Below are 15,613 nucleotides of genomic sequence, written 5' to 3' on the forward strand. Positions count from 1 at the left end.
CTCTCCCACCCACTAAGCTCCATTGTAAACTACAAGGAACAAGCACAGGGTCAGACTTGAGCTCCTTCTGTCAGCCTTATTCTCCTTATCTTGAAAACCAGCATCTGAGCCCACCTCCTTGTGCACTATGAGGCAGATTTTAGCAGCTACCACCCGGATAATCTTCATGGGTGTGTGTGGACATGCTTTTCTGAGGACTGCAGATCTCAGGGGTACAAGAGATGATGGCAGGAAGAACAGCCCCTCATCAGGAAGGCCCTGACCTCAGTGCTCCCTTTCCCACACCTTGTCACCTATGGCTCTGTTTGGCAGCCATGGGTTCATCCCAAATTAAAGAGTGCATGGCCAAATCCTTCACAACCCTTCACCACAATGCAAGGCCTCTATTTACATACAAACACCAAAATAGAAATTGCTGCAAATTAACTGCCAGCAAATTTTAGACACTGACAAGTTCTCTGATACGCTCTGCTTAGCATTTAAAGGCTGAGCCTGCTCAAATCCCACTGAAGTTCAGCTGAGAGGTGAATCACTGAGCTCTGAAAACACAACCTAACTACGGTGGGTTCCTCATCCTACGGGATCACGCAGAAACATTCTGGATTGAACAACATGCTTAAGGCTATGTAAGAAGTAGGATGTCAATAAAGCCAAGCTGCTTGCCTGGACACAGAGCTCTCGGTCCCCTGCCCTGGCTGTGCAGCATTCCCTCAGCTTACTTCAGAAACCATAAGGGGGAAAAAAAAAAAATGTATCTTGCATTCTTTAATTAAACCTAATAAATAAAACAATATTAAAAATACTTATAGTACATCCATAAGAATCAGTTTTCAGAGCCTTTGCTTGGACAAAATAAAGAACAATACAAACTGATGGATTCAGTTTCTCCTTTTGGCTAGCTATCAATAGAGCTCTTTTGCATTAGTAATTAACTTTAGTCAAATTATGCCCATTTTGTTTATTTGAAACTTCAAAGCTTTCAGAAAAGCACGCTTCCCTGACCTAAAAAAATAAAGGCTTTGAAGTATCTGAATGAAAATCAACTTACCACCATATACAACTGAGTCATCAGACGCAGAAAATACCGTGATACATTACCTGCCTTTGTAAATGAAGGAAGACTGCTGGTGATATGCATTTCTTAGACAAAATAGGAGCTGTGCTGCCTTCCTCACATAAATCAGAAATAGTCATTTATTTTAAATGCATTATTTCTGCTCTCACCTTATGAAGTGTTTAAGCTTCCTCATTTTTACAAGACTTCAATCACTTTATTATACAACTATGAAGAAGAGTCCTGCTTATTAAATACAGCCAGGAAAAGAAATACCTTGAAAACTATTTTGCCACCAACCATGAAATATAAAGAGTATGAATATAAAGAGCCCACTATGAATTTTGTCCTACAGCTCACCCTAATTAAGCTCCCTGGGTTATTAGAAGTCAAAGCATGGTCAAAGAGTTGATCAGGAATGCTTCTGATCTCCAGCCTCAAATAATCACACCTATCAAAGAAGTTTTTTGCACTTGCCATGCCCTGGAAAAATACTTCCTCAAGCATTAGGAATCACTGATACATTAAGAAAGAAACTACAATTAAATGTCAAGTTAGACAGTCTGAGCTCTATTTCTCAACACAGAGAAGCAAATATGAAACATTATCAGAGGTTTTGTTCCAGCTCTTCAATACTTGCAGTGAAATCATGATAATTTCCACACTACCTAATTATGTCATCACAAAGACTACAGCTTTGAGCACTAAGCAGCATAACACTCTAAAGCAATCAACATGCAAATGTCCACAGCAGTAGAGAAACATAGAGAAGTACCTGCAGTAACAGTCTTACTGTACGACTAAGTCGTAACTGGTTTACCAAACAACTGGACTGTATGGAAAGGACTGCAACATTTCCTATCCCAGAAGCACCACAAAACTGACTGATACAAAGCTTTTGTTTGAATCACCTTGGTTTCAGGTAGAACACTTAGACCTATATGCAGTGAATGTAAAGGAATGAACATACAAGAATAAAGACAGGCTCCTGGTTGTTTTTGGCGCAGCTGCACAGAAATCAGAACCTGTCACAGAACAGAGGATGAAAGTATGCTTCTTTAATAGGAAACCAAAGGTTATGAGCATTTTTCCTTACTCTGTGGGACACTTCTTCTTTATTAATATTTCTTTATTATTCACTCTGAAAATTCACCCTGCTGCCATCCTGAAATCTCAAAGCAAGTCTGGGACAACACACGCAGCATTATCTCTTCATCATCAAACAGACTGACCTTAAAAGTCTATTTCTACATTTCTTACACCACTGATCAAACATTCCAGGCAAATGAATGTCTATTTTAAGTCATCTTTAAAACAAAGCCATCTCCAGTTTCTTGCCTTCTGAAAACTCAGACATGTTCACCGCCTGTGCTCAGATGTTTGCAAGGATTGAGGCTTTCAGACATGTAGAAGTGCAGTGCACAATAAAAGCTCATCAGCGAGCCAAGGGGTAGAGGAGAGCAGTCCTTCACCAGAAGCATGTTCATCAAGCAACTCTTTAGAAACACTACCTACCTGCAAGCTGATAACATTAATCAGGCACTAAGCAACCAAAGGCACCAATAAAGCCAATGTGGCTGCTCGTAAAAGACAGCAGAGTAATGATCTGAAGTCACAAGAAGGCATGAGGGGGACAAGGAGAAAATCACCAACTCTGTAGGGTCAGCAACTCTTAACACTGCTCTGTGACCAAACCCTGTGTGAGTACCCCACCTCTACTGCGCATCCCCAGTTCCACATCATCAGTCTGAAAACAGATTTGCAGACAACGATGAATGGTTTTTCTGAGTATCTTTGTTACTAAATCTTCAAAGAAATAAGGTGGGTTACTGTGGTAAGTGAATTAAAAATACATATTTTACTTTTTAATCATGGCCTGCCCAAGGAGGTGGTGGAGTCACCCTCCCTGGCAGTGTTCAAGAGGCATCTTGAAGAAGAGCTACAAGATATGGTTTAGTAGCTTGTGGTAGCAGTGGTACAAGGAGGACTGTTGGACGAGATGATCTTGCAGGTCCTATCCAACCCTGTGATTCTATGATTCATTTCACTCTTAACAGGAGCTATCAGTGGGATGTGACACGAGCCACCTCTGCACTAGTAGAAGAAAACACCGAGGAATGACCAGAGATTGCAATCCTGAATCTAAAACAAGTTCTAGAACTTGAAGAGAAGTCAAACCCCTCAGCTTCCTCTGTGTGGCATCATTTTATCTCCCTGCATAGACTACGGGTTAGCTGGAAAACTGACTGACCAAAATAACCTCTGTTAACAATATACAGAGAAGTAATTACTGAGAGGACACAGAGAAAGACCCCAGATGGGCAGGTTATGCAGGAAGGTTCCTTCATGTCCGGCTGACATCTGACATAAGACCTATGCAGCTTCTCGAACCCCAAAAGACAACAGTCCTAACACAGATCTTGGGTAAATAAAACGTAGCCCCAAAATATGTACTTTGAGAACATATTATTCCCCAGCCCCACCTCTCTGTGTTTCACAGCATTTAATGCAAGCTCTAAATACCAACTCCTCTGTTCCCTAATTTTACAGCATTGCTGTAGACTATTTCAAACTGAGCCATCTAACTGAGAAACAAACCCAGACTCAAACTCTGCATGAAAGAATTTAATTAAATACTTTCACTGTTTCCAATGTGTTTAGAGAAGCAGAGTGGAGGAAGCTAAATAATTCAGTTCTCATGCCATCTTCAGACCTTAAACAGCTAAGCAAGAAAACGGTTGATAATGAAAAGTATTCTGCTGCTTTTAATAGCACTTTCATCTGTAATTTTCATAGATATCTGTGTTCTTTATCTTTACCTATCACTTAACTATAATTTGCATATGTAATCTTTCCCATAACTGTAATTTTCCAGACAGTTTCATACCAATATTATGTAGAAGCAACTCTTTTTTTTGCAAGGCTGTAGCTGGTTTCTTGGCTGCCATTAAGTAAGCAGATGTCAAATTAAGCTGTTCTTTTGCCCGTGGATCCCTCAGAGGAAGAAAACCAAACAAAAAAAAAAAGCAGCATTCCACAAGTGATTTGTTCCTGGCTTTTCATTTGCAGCTTCACATTTTTTAGTCAAAAGTTTCAAGCAAGAAGACAACTCCACCAAATACAGTCAAACATCCCCCTTACTTTCCCATCCTAGGCAATTCCTATTAAACTTTCACATCACCCCAAGAATTTAAGTGGACGTGAGTTAGACGCCAAAGCAAAGTAGCTACAGAGATTTCTGCCTCCTCCTGACATACATTGAGACTCTTGTTCATTGCTTATATTCCTCAGGGTCTATCTACCCCTGTAATACATTGCTGTTTTTCATCTTTCCCAGCTATTGCTCCCACGAGCTTGCTTATTGCTCCAGAAGTATTCTAAATGCACACTGAATGAATGCGTTTGAAGTTGCTGCTACCAATGTTCTCAAAACATCTACCTATTTTCAGACAAACAAAATCATGCCCTTTACAATTTAATCATCAAAAGCAAACAAATATGCAAAAAGTCTCTTGCTCTACATCGAGTTAATGCCCATCAAATCCTGAAGGCCATTATTGCGCCTCGTCCACCTTCCTTAACACAAACAGGACTTGACACAGCATTCCACCTTAACTTCCCCTCTTAGTTGGGAACTAACGCCTACCTGGTTAAAATAAGATCAATAACTCACTATTAATTATGGATCAATGCTTAATTACCATTCCCAAAGTTACTGTCATAATCAGTTGCAGTGATAACCTGATTCCTGTCTGTGCCCTGTATTTTATTAAAATGCTGAGGTGGGAGATGTACATTCAGCTCTGATACACAGATGGCTCAAAACTGGCTTCATCAGCAGAGAATATTAAAGAAGGGAATTTTCTGTAGAAAATCCTTAGGGTATATGCTCAAAGCTGCAGATTATAGTCTCAAGCATGCACAGAAAGATTGGACTGTCTGAGGCAATAATGAGCTGAGCTGCTTGCTGCAGGTGTGGACCACAGCAACAAAGGAATAAATCAAGAAGGGTTCAGTAATCCCAGAACTGTCCTGGTAAGTGCCTCCTCAAGATGGAGCAGGGATCCAAAACTAATTTCCAGCTAAAAATTAATATTCAAAACAAAAGGGGAAAATTATCTACACCTAAGAAACAATCAAACTTCAACCATTTCTATACACACCTCACTTTTCTATACTCCCAAAAGAACCTCACCATCTTCCCACATCCCTCACAGCATCCTTGTTCGTAGTCAGACTAAATGAAACTGAAATAATAAGAAGAAAGAATTGTCACACACACCAACAATATTCTAGGGAATAAGAATAGGAGGAAAGAAAAAATTTCTTGGACACCCCTAAAGGAAACAGAGTTTGTCTACTCAATAATAGTAACAAACACCTCAGGAGGCTGATCAATGAAAAAAAGCACTTGCTTTTATAGGAAAACATTTAGTTAATCCTAACCGTATCCAACCAAGGGCTATCTTTGGGTGAACTGCTTGGGAGTTCAGAAGGTGGAAGAGTTTACTGGTCCGTGACCAGGTTTAAGAACATAGGTGTCCCTGGTAATTCACAACCAAATGTCATATACATAAAGACTACCCCTTCTCAGCTCACTGACCCTATCCTATGAATATACCTAAACGAAGTACAAAGAATGGCCAGTAAAAACAGCAATACCCTCCAAAGAGGATTCTCCAACTGTGCTTAAGGGAACTGCCAGGAAAGAGTGGGCCAAACTTCCACTGCATATCAGCATTTCAGTGCTGCCTACAGATGAGGACTATAGTTGTTTTTTCTATTTAGGCACATATACTAAAAAATATCACTTCTGGCAGTCAGGAGGCTCATGTAATGCCTGCCTCAAAATGTAAAATATTAAGAATTATAGTGAAACTGACAACCAGGCAAAGCCAAACATAGAAGCAGACTGAACCCCCAAGAAACTTTCAACAACTTAACATAAAGCCAAGAAAAAAAGCAAGACTTCTGGCACATGAGTAGCTGCTGAAGTCATAAATTACAAGTTATTGAAAATAACACTTCCCCTTGCGTGGAAGATCATTAACTTCACTTGCAGCTGATAACTTCTTAACAAAGACAAAACTTCCTCCATTCAGCATTAACAAGGCTTCACAAGTTGTCAAGCTTAGGAACTGAAGGCATCTGTAGTGAACAATCTTGTCTATTTCTAATCCACACAGAATTCAGCAGATTTTAAAGCAGGACTATTGCTGCATCCAGTCTTTTCCTATTTATTTTAAAATAACATGCATGAAATCTGGAAACGTCAGGGTAGGACTGAGGATGAGTTTTGAAGGCCAGTGCAGGGCTGTGTAATGCACCAGCTATTATCTGATAGTTGTATTAGAAAATTTGAGAGATACCTTAAGCATCTTATTATGGCTCTGACTTAATTGTTCCTTATTTATATTCATCGCCGAAATTCACTGCATCTGAAGCTATTTTGAAAACACAGCACTCTCCCAAAGGGCCGAATCCAACTCCCATTCAAATAAACAGCCTTCAACGGAGCCTATTTGTTGCTAGCCAACAAGATTGAATTCTGCTGCAGAACGGTCCCTGGAGCGTTTGTCACAGCTCTTTACAAATACTGCTTCAGTAAAAGCAGGTCTAAATACGCCTGTCCACAAGCACTGCAGACAACTGAAATTTATCTTTTATCTTCTTGAAACACTTGGTCAGATGGAAACTCCTAGAGCGCTAAGAACTGAATCCATGAAAAAGGGGGGAAAAAATAAGTTACAAGAAGTTAAAGCGACAAAGAGAAAGCTGAAGGATGATAAAATATTTGCATGTGATAGGATCAATGTGAACCTCTTAGCCCACCCTTAAAGTTACAGAGAAAAGAAACTTTTCTTCACTTATGTTTTTACACACACACACTCCTCCAAATCCTTGTTTCAACAGCTGTGAGCAGCATCAATGGTTTTACAATCAGTAATTCTGCAACAAAGTGCATGAATAGCACTCCTACCACCAAGCTCATGAGGAAAGATTGTAAATCCCATCAGGCATCGACTTACACAGGGTTATGAAAACACCAGAAGGCACTGGATCAGAAACAAAACCGATCTGCAGTGCTCCTGCTTGAGCCTCCTGGTACCAGAGCTCCAACAAACTGCTCAAGCAAATGCTCAGCTGGTTACAAGGCTGGGACTTTCCCAATGTGGAATAATGAGGAGAATCCCAGAAGAAACAGTTTTAAAAGTTTAAGATTATTCACTACTGTAGCTTTGAGAACAAAACAGGTTTTGCTTTTTTATAGTAAATTATTGGTGCCATTTCTGGTCTACATTAAGTAGGGAACGGGTCAAATGAAAGCAATTGTATTAATAAGAGGCCTCCCTCAGATTCCTTATCTTGCTACTTCATAGCACCACGGAAAGCAGATCCTACACCAGGAGAAAGGTTTGTAGCTTGATAGTGTCAAAAGTAAAGGATGATTCAGATATGAACTCTGTAATGCGATGTTGCAAAAAAATGAAGGCCTTTCCATAGGAAAAAAGAAATGTATCACTTAAACAAGTTGACTCATTGTTACGTTGTAACAATGGGGTTCTTGAAAACAGTTTGTATGGAAGGAGCATAACTGGAGAGATGCGCTTAATAGCTGATAGCTCAGACACAAGAACACGTCATTTACAAGACAAGCCAGTAGCTCTATTTTGTAAGGAACACACAAACAAATTTAAGAAGTTGATGTGTTAATATGTTAATAATTTTGAGAATCTGAGCAGATGTGCCCTATAAAAGCTCCCCAAATCAGAGCTCTACAGAATCAAAAAGAAGCTACTTCTGGGTTTGGTACTGTAGGGTCAGAGTTATTTGAGCCATCATGACTGAAACACGTCTTCAATGTAACACATGAGCACGAAACGCTGCTGGGGCTCTTTGCCAATCAAGGCAGAGTTAAGTATGTATACACAAATAAGTGCATACACATATCTGCACACATATGAACCAGACGTGCAAGTGCTCAACTGCACTGAATTCCACTGTACCCACCATCAGAAAACTAAGGTTCCCCCAGGCTGAAGGACAGTCCATACAAAAGGTGCACAGTGCAAATTCAGCTCAGCTGATGGCACACAGCCACGAGCACCCAGCAACAGCACCATGCAGCACTCAACTCCAAACCAGCCATGCTCCCCCATGAGGCTTTTGCTCTTGGGAAAACATTCAAGTGCACGGACCAAAGACGACTCCCGTGCAGCTGCTGATCTGATAAGAAAACAAAGTAAAGGAGAAGGCACCAGAACTAGCCCAAATGTGCGTATCTCATTTCATCTTCAGCTCCCTGCTGTTCCGTGGCAGAGGTGAACGAAGGCCTCCTCCCATCAGCCCAGCAGAGCCCCTGCCCCCAGCCGCACAGATGGGAGCCAGAGCCACCAGCTGAACGCAGCTGCCCCAGACACCACTTAAACTTACACTGCGGAAGCGGACAAGTGGCTGCTAAACGAAACTAATGACCAGCACCAAAAGGTCACGCGATTTCCTCCCAAAGACCGGTTTAAGCCTCGGGCAGAGCCGCACTCCGACTCTCAGCTGTTCCCAGACCTTTGCCCCGGGCACGGGACAGCGAGAGGAGCGAGTTTGCTGTTTCCTAACGCTACAAGCACGCTTGTTTCCACCTCTACACGTTTGCTTGTTTCCAGCTCTCCCAACACAGCGTGGTTTCAGGCTCAGCACACCTCCCACAGCCACAACCTGAGCAGGGAAAGCCTGCAGGGCGTGAAGACAGAAAGCAAATCTCTTTCCAACCACGGGCTGAGCTGAGCCCCGAGCCCAGCGGGAACCCGGGGGGCAGGGGGGAAGTCTCCTAGGGACGTCCAGCAGCAGGCAGCGGGACGGGGAGCGGGGCGGTGTCTGCAGAGCCTCCCTCCTCGGCAGGACGCGGCGGCCGGGACTCACTCACCGGGAAGCTGCCCCGCAGGCGGGCGGATCGCAGGGCCAGGTCCCGCAGAGCAGCGCACGCCCGCACGGTCACGGGAAACGCCATCTTGGCCGCTCAGCACGCCCGCCCGCCGGCCGCTGTCTCCGCCCTTGCCCCGCTCCCCGGGCGGAAGCTCAGCGCGGCCCCAGGGCTCACATCCCTCCACGGGGAGTTGGGGAAAAGCTTCATTCCATCCACGTGGAGATGGAGCGAACACAGGTGTGATGTGTGTTTCAATTAAGGATCTGAAGATGCAGCTCCTAGATAGCATTAAGCAATAACGTATGGTATCCAGTATTAACCTACGTATTACTGTGTGCTTGTTCTTTCAAAACGCTGTATATTGGCTTCGGTATGATGATGGAGGAATATAATTTAATTTTTAGTTTCATAACTGCAGTGTTTCCTATTCATACAAACTATTATGGCTGTCTGTGTTAGGTTTAGATATATAACAGGTATATAAACCTTCAGATAATGTGCACAGATTACACGCAACACTATCATTTAATAATATATGGAGCACTTTCACTGTTTAATATAAGTTATGGGGAACCTTCCTTTCTACGTTTTTATTGTTTAGGATTGGTAAGTGGAAAAATACTGTGCAAACACACAGAGTTAGTCACCAAGAGATGCATTTTGGTATCTCTAACATTGGAGATAACTGACTTTTGAAGTATGAAGAGCAAAAGTATAAAGATGGACTGTCCTCATGTTTAGTTTCCTTGTTCATAAACATAAGCCAAAGAAATGAAGAGTAGATTGAGCAGGTCTCACACAGCAGGGCAAGCAAATGCCAGCTTTCTTGCAGTGTGGGGTAGAAGGGTGTGTGTGTGTGTGTGTGTGAATGTTTGAAAGATGAGACACCAATATAGATTATTGTTAGAAAGCCTCACTTAGGCTGCAGTAACTTGAGATCACCTAAGGATTATTCCCAATGCACTGTCCACAAAACAACATAAAAATAGGGTCAAGAGGGACTGATTTCAAAGCACATCCCTTCTAGGCTTCCAAAGATACCTCTTTGTAGCTCTCCTGGAAGTGCAGCATTTACATGCATTCCTCAGGATGCATATAAAGCTAGACTATAGCTAAGATGTTTAGCAGTGGTGCACTTAATTTCAAGACATTAATGGTTGTTTTGCTTTAAGGTTCAAAGAAACCTTGTATAATGCATGTTGCCATGCTCTTGTGATCTGATCCCTAGTCCTACATAGTTGATAGTATTTAGTGAGAGCACACAAGTTGCACGGGTAAAGAAAAACATTTTTTAAATGTTCTTGCATTACCTGTTCATTGCATCTGTATTTGTTAATGATGAGATCGTATGCTCATTTTCTAACCCATACAGATTACCTCCTGAAACATTATTTGCTGAAGATCATCACAGCCAGCACATGGATGGTGTACCCAGCAGTTCAGAAAGGTTGTTTATCATTAACTTATCAATTTACCAAAAAGCCATTTGACAAATACAAGCTCATTATAGCTAGCAGAGCTGAGGTTTTTTTTCTTACTAATTTTTCCTGAGTAACATATCTGAGCTCATGCTGATACATGTCAGGAACAAAACCATTATTACAGCAATGAAGTGGGGAACATTTGTGTTTTTACAGAAAGTATAGTCTTCTAATTTAGCCTGAAATAAAATTAAGACAAATAATCATTCATCATTCAGATGATTAGTCTTACAACTTCAAAGGAGTACTTACGTGAGCCCTCACACTTTTACTTTTTAATCACTGATTATACAGTTGCCCTAATCTGCTTTTGATGGGTTGCAGCCTCATTTTCAGAGCACTGTTAACAATGGGCAGAAAGACATTTCATCGTGTACTTATCACCTAGTAATGATACTTGTGTCAGCTGCAGAAGAGTCTTCATATCCACATACATTTCCTGATGAGTATGTTTCTGTGTAAGACATTCCACACACAGCCTTCCCAGGAATAACACGTGTAGAGAAGCTACATAGAATCCACCAGAATACCACTGACAGTGGCTGAGGAACAGAAAATAAGATCACAGACTGAGCCTTACAATGTGTAGGCTGAATGATACCTGCAACGATGAATCAGTTCTTCACATTCCTCATCCCTGTTCATGTCTTTCCCCTAAATTAAGAAAAAAAGATAAAAAGTTTATGGTTAGCAGTAGATATACTGTGAGTGAAGGGAGGGTAGCAGGAAGGATAAAGTTAAAACAGCAGCATTCAAAGCTGAAACACAAAAGAATGAAAATCAAAGAAGAGGAAAAATAGAATATCAGAATTTGTAAATGACCTTCTAGGTCAATGAGTTCAGTCGCTGCACACAGCCACAAAGCCTCCATTTGTTAAATAATTACTCAAATAAAACGTAAGGGATCCAGAAAGCTAGAAAGATGGAATGTTTCTTGGCCAAGTGGGATTGGATTTCGTGGTTGCAAGCTTGGATAAATATGAGCTCTAACTACTGCTGCATCATCAGTCTGTGTAAATATCAGTTTACATTTTTCATTTTCAAATTCTATACACTTCTGACATATCTACTGGAGCTTGTATGTGGCCAGGAGCAAAAGAATAAAAGTGAGACTTAAAACAGTTCCTGAACTCCGTGTTTGATAGGGCAGGAAGTCAGGGAAACGCACTGTAACACCATATGATAACTTCACTGTATAGTTAATACTAGGAGCAGGAAATACATGACTAGAATGAGAAAGGCTTTAAATAGTAAAATTCAGTAAAGAGAAAAAGTAGTAAAACAACCTAATTTAAAAAGACTTTTAGCAAGCAAGGCAATTCCAATGGCAGCAGAATAGTAATGATCCTTCTTGATACCTAAACATTTGACCCCATGGAAGGAAAACATTCAGGAATTATGACATAAATTAATTGACTGAAAACAGTAGAAGTGATGCATCAATTTACAAGTGATATCTTCCTTTTGCCAGCAGCCTGCTGTCTAATAAGGCAGGCAGTGGAGTTCAGGTTTCTCAGCAGAGATAGACTATCGGTCTATAATACTCAGTTCCAACAATGTTGAGAATCCTGATATCGTGGATAGAAAGACAATTTTATTGAACTTCTGTCAGAAACAATATAGGACTGAGAGTAGAAAGAGTGTAGAGAACTGAGCTGTAGGATACAGTGGAAGAAATACTCAGAGGTTGGACCTCTTTGATAAGATGTGGCTCTATCTCTACAGAGGCTTGGAAGCCTTTAAAAACCTATAGAGAATCTAAGTTCAAGAAAGAAATACCTAACAGTCAAAAAAAAGGGGGGGGGGAGGAAGGTGAAGGGTTACTTGGGGAAGAGGAGAGGAGGTTAGAGTAGCAGCAAAACAGCAATGTAATAAGTAGGCAGGCTCTACCATGTATGTGCTAGTAATTCAGTCTATTACTAACGAAAACACTCTTAAAAAAACCCACTGGCTTACCAAATATGAAACAGAATGACTAGATTAATATCGCTTTGTAACCTACAATTAACACTAAGTCATTACATTTAAAAACATATTCAACAGCAAGCTAACTAGAACATAAAGGAAAGCTCACAGATGAAGATGCCCATTTAGATAAATAACAACCATACCCAACAGCACATGCATACTAGTAGGAATCAGTGTGCTCCATTTGTACTAAGTAATTAAGCTCTTTAATTCATAGTAGAGCTAGAACAACCATGTAAAAGGAAAAAAAGCAAAATAGCCTAACCTTCAGAGTAACCAAAGCCTAACAGATTGAATGTTAGGTAGGATTGTCTGAGTCTTGCACAGTCTCTGCAAAAAACTGATTATTTTCCAGAAATGGAACCTGGATATAGCATGGTGCTATAGACAGCTGTAATCAAGGTATTCCTATAAGCAATATTTGGTTTTTTTTGTTGTTGCTGGGTTTTTTTTTTTTTTGTTTGTTTGTGGGTTTTTTGTTTTGTTTTGGTAAAGAAAGGCTAGAGAAATTAGAAAAGCTATAGCTGTTCACATCTGTAGCAATTGGACAGTTCAGTACAATGGGAAAGGTGTTACAACAAAGGTGTGATAATAAAATGGTTAACACAACAGAGAGATGCTATAAAGAAAAGGAAAACATGACTCACCTGCATTAGAAGATTCTAGATTTACAAGGGAAAACTTCACTAAGGAGGGATCTCCAGGAAAAGAACCTCCTTCAGTGGCAGTCAGCCCTTAAGGTCTAAGGGAGGTGCAGCCAGGCTCCACCCCTTCTGGTTGCACACCTGAATTGCCTCCACCTGTGCTCCCAGGGTGGCCAGGTCCTTCCCCCAGGTGTTCAATCAGTGGTTCAAACTGCGACTCAATAGTTACCATACAATGTTGCATCTAATCTATGTTTTGATTGATACATTGCAAAACACCTTTTACACATCACCCCAACCTGTTGCAGGACTTGAAATCATCTATTGTAATTAAATTCTAAACCCGTAGGTTGAAGGGACTGATAATATGTGAGAGGTAATTTTTTCCTGATGAATTTTATGGTTACAGAGGGAGAGAAATTGATTTTCTGCCGAATTAAGTATTGATTTAAATGTAGCTTTCCTAGTCTGGGGTCATGGGGTACCATTTCAGTGGATTTTGTAGAGTGCTTGTTGTGTCTTCCTATTTCAATAAAATCTTTCTGGCATAGATGGAGGTTTCACTTTCATTACAGCTGGCTGGACATCAGCAAGTGGCTCAGTGATTGTGGAAGTTCGTGAAAACCATAAACATTTTAAACAGTCTTTTTAAACAAAGAACTGCAGCACTGTGTAAAAAGTCTTAAAACCTGAATGCACCACTAGAGAAAACTGAAATACCTGAACACAAATCAGATATAGCTTCTGCTATGTAGATTGTTTGTCCTTAATAAATGTTTTGATGGTTTTGTTTCTTTAGGAAACCTGGGTGTGTTTTGATGCATAAGAATGAGTCTACAATCAAAATTCTACCCCAGTGGGTATTTGCGTACTCTCTGGCTGTGCTTCAGAAAAAGCTGTGTTTTGACTTAAACAGAAAAGCAGTGAAGACCAATTCATTAAAAACAACTGCCATAGGAGGTATGTGATTTGTTTTGAGGATCGTTTCAGCTCAAAATGGAAATAGTAATAAAAATTCAGAGAAACAATTGAAAATCTACAAGGACGGCTCATTTAAAGGCTATGATGATTTTATGTTTTGAATTAAGGTAATGTGTTTCTAAAGTGTAGTATTCTGAGATAATTACTCATTTATTCACTTTAGATTTAGCTCCTTTAGACTTCTAACTTATTCTTAGCGAGTGTTAAGCTACATACTGAAATGACTCTGTTACTCAAGGCTACATGTGGTTTACGCAATTCAGAGTAGGATTCCCAACAAACGGGAGAGTTTGCAAGGATAAATGTCATTATTTTATCTCTGCTGGTCTCCAGAATCATAGTTATTACAGTGTTTGTGACACATACGTACAAAATATTGAATTTACTTTATAATAGTTAACCAGTTTCAATGAACAGTGGGGGGAATATCTCTTGCTGGAGGTCTGTACCTACTTAAGGCTTTCCAAAGGTAAGCAGCTCTTTTTCTTTGCTTCTGTATCTTTGGCTGCTGCATTTGGTCTTGTTCTCACTTGTTGTAGCTGAAGACTTTGCTACCCTGCTATTATTGTACCATTATAGCATTACATCAAGTCATCAGGTGGTATTTATAACTGAAAGTATAGTATATTAGTAAATACTCCCTCAAATTCTAATGGAATTAGTGTGTATGTGAGAGCTGATGAGTATTTCCTTTAATAATTGTCACTAATGTTGACAGACAGGAGTAAAGAAACAAAACAATATTGTATGACTTGTATAACATATACAAGTGGTTGTTACGTTTCAACTGAAAACATAACTGTTCTCATTCTGTGAAGCTGAAAGCACTCAATTTGTTATTTAAGCACAACAAATAACTGAAGAATTTAAAAATACTTCAGAGTTCTGTGAAGAGAATAATTTGTTTGGCAATGATTGTTATGAATTAATCAATCAGCTTTAATGCTGAGTATTATCTTGTGATGCAGCATATAAATATGAGCTTTAGTCAATATGCAGGCAAAGAAAAGGCTTGGCAAGAGATTTGTCTCTTGTCTAGAGTTTCTGGAAAACAGCAATGAGGCTTTATGCAACTCTTATATCTCAATATAAAGAACAGCCTGGCTTGTGCTGTCTTATATTAGAAGCACAGGTCTAAGCAGTAGCAATGCACCTTCTGCAGACCCTTTATCACTATGTCCTGCTGAAGCCTCTTACTCTTTTCCGGCCAGTGGGAGCAGTAAGCTGAAGATTTCTGGCACTGTGTAAAGCTCTATGTATGTATATTTACGTGTGTGTTTATGGGTGTATATATAATGCAGTCCTTTATTGACAGGATTTTTTTTATAATGATGTAGAAGGGGGGAAAAGTCTACCTTCTAAAGGTTTTTTTTTGGACATAAGAAGGCCTGCAGTATTTTTATTTTTTTTTTCTGTAATGCCTCCATTTTCTTCCTGTGTTATTCAAAATTATGAGTAAGTTTCAGTGCACCTAATTTTGTAGAGATTACTGGCAGAGTGAAGGTTAATAGCGTATATATGTCATTAATGAAGCCCAGTGATTTCAAACTGAAGTTGTCTAACA

The 15,613-nt window shown here is 40.1% G+C and overlaps 1 protein-coding gene and 1 long non-coding RNA gene across 3 annotated transcripts in view; one reads left to right on the plus strand and one right to left on the minus strand.

The window, feature by feature from the left end:
* The window catches only part of SUCLG2 (succinate-CoA ligase GDP-forming subunit beta), a 101,033-nt gene extending 91,929 nt beyond the window's left edge, over positions 1 to 9,104 (minus strand). For both annotated transcript variants that reach the window (XM_015875363.1, XM_015875362.1), the window contains exon 1: positions 8,976 to 9,104. In XM_015875363.1, coding sequence (XP_015730849.1) covers positions 8,976 to 9,059 — 84 coding nt within the window. In that variant the 5' untranslated portion in view covers positions 9,060 to 9,104. The remainder of the gene's footprint in view (positions 1 to 8,975) is intronic.
* Positions 9,105 to 9,129: 25 nt separating this feature from the next.
* On the plus strand, positions 9,130 to 14,121 carry LOC107319959. The gene is made up of 3 exons (XR_001558054.2): positions 9,130 to 9,275; positions 10,348 to 10,422; positions 13,868 to 14,121. It is a non-coding gene; the product is annotated as an uncharacterized LOC107319959 (long non-coding RNA).
* The last annotated feature ends 1,492 nt before the right edge of the window (positions 14,122 to 15,613 follow it).

This window comes from Coturnix japonica, chromosome 12, assembly GCF_001577835.2.
Source record: "Coturnix japonica isolate 7356 chromosome 12, Coturnix japonica 2.1, whole genome shotgun sequence".
In the NCBI taxonomy this organism is placed as follows: domain Eukaryota; kingdom Metazoa; phylum Chordata; class Aves; order Galliformes; family Phasianidae; genus Coturnix; species Coturnix japonica.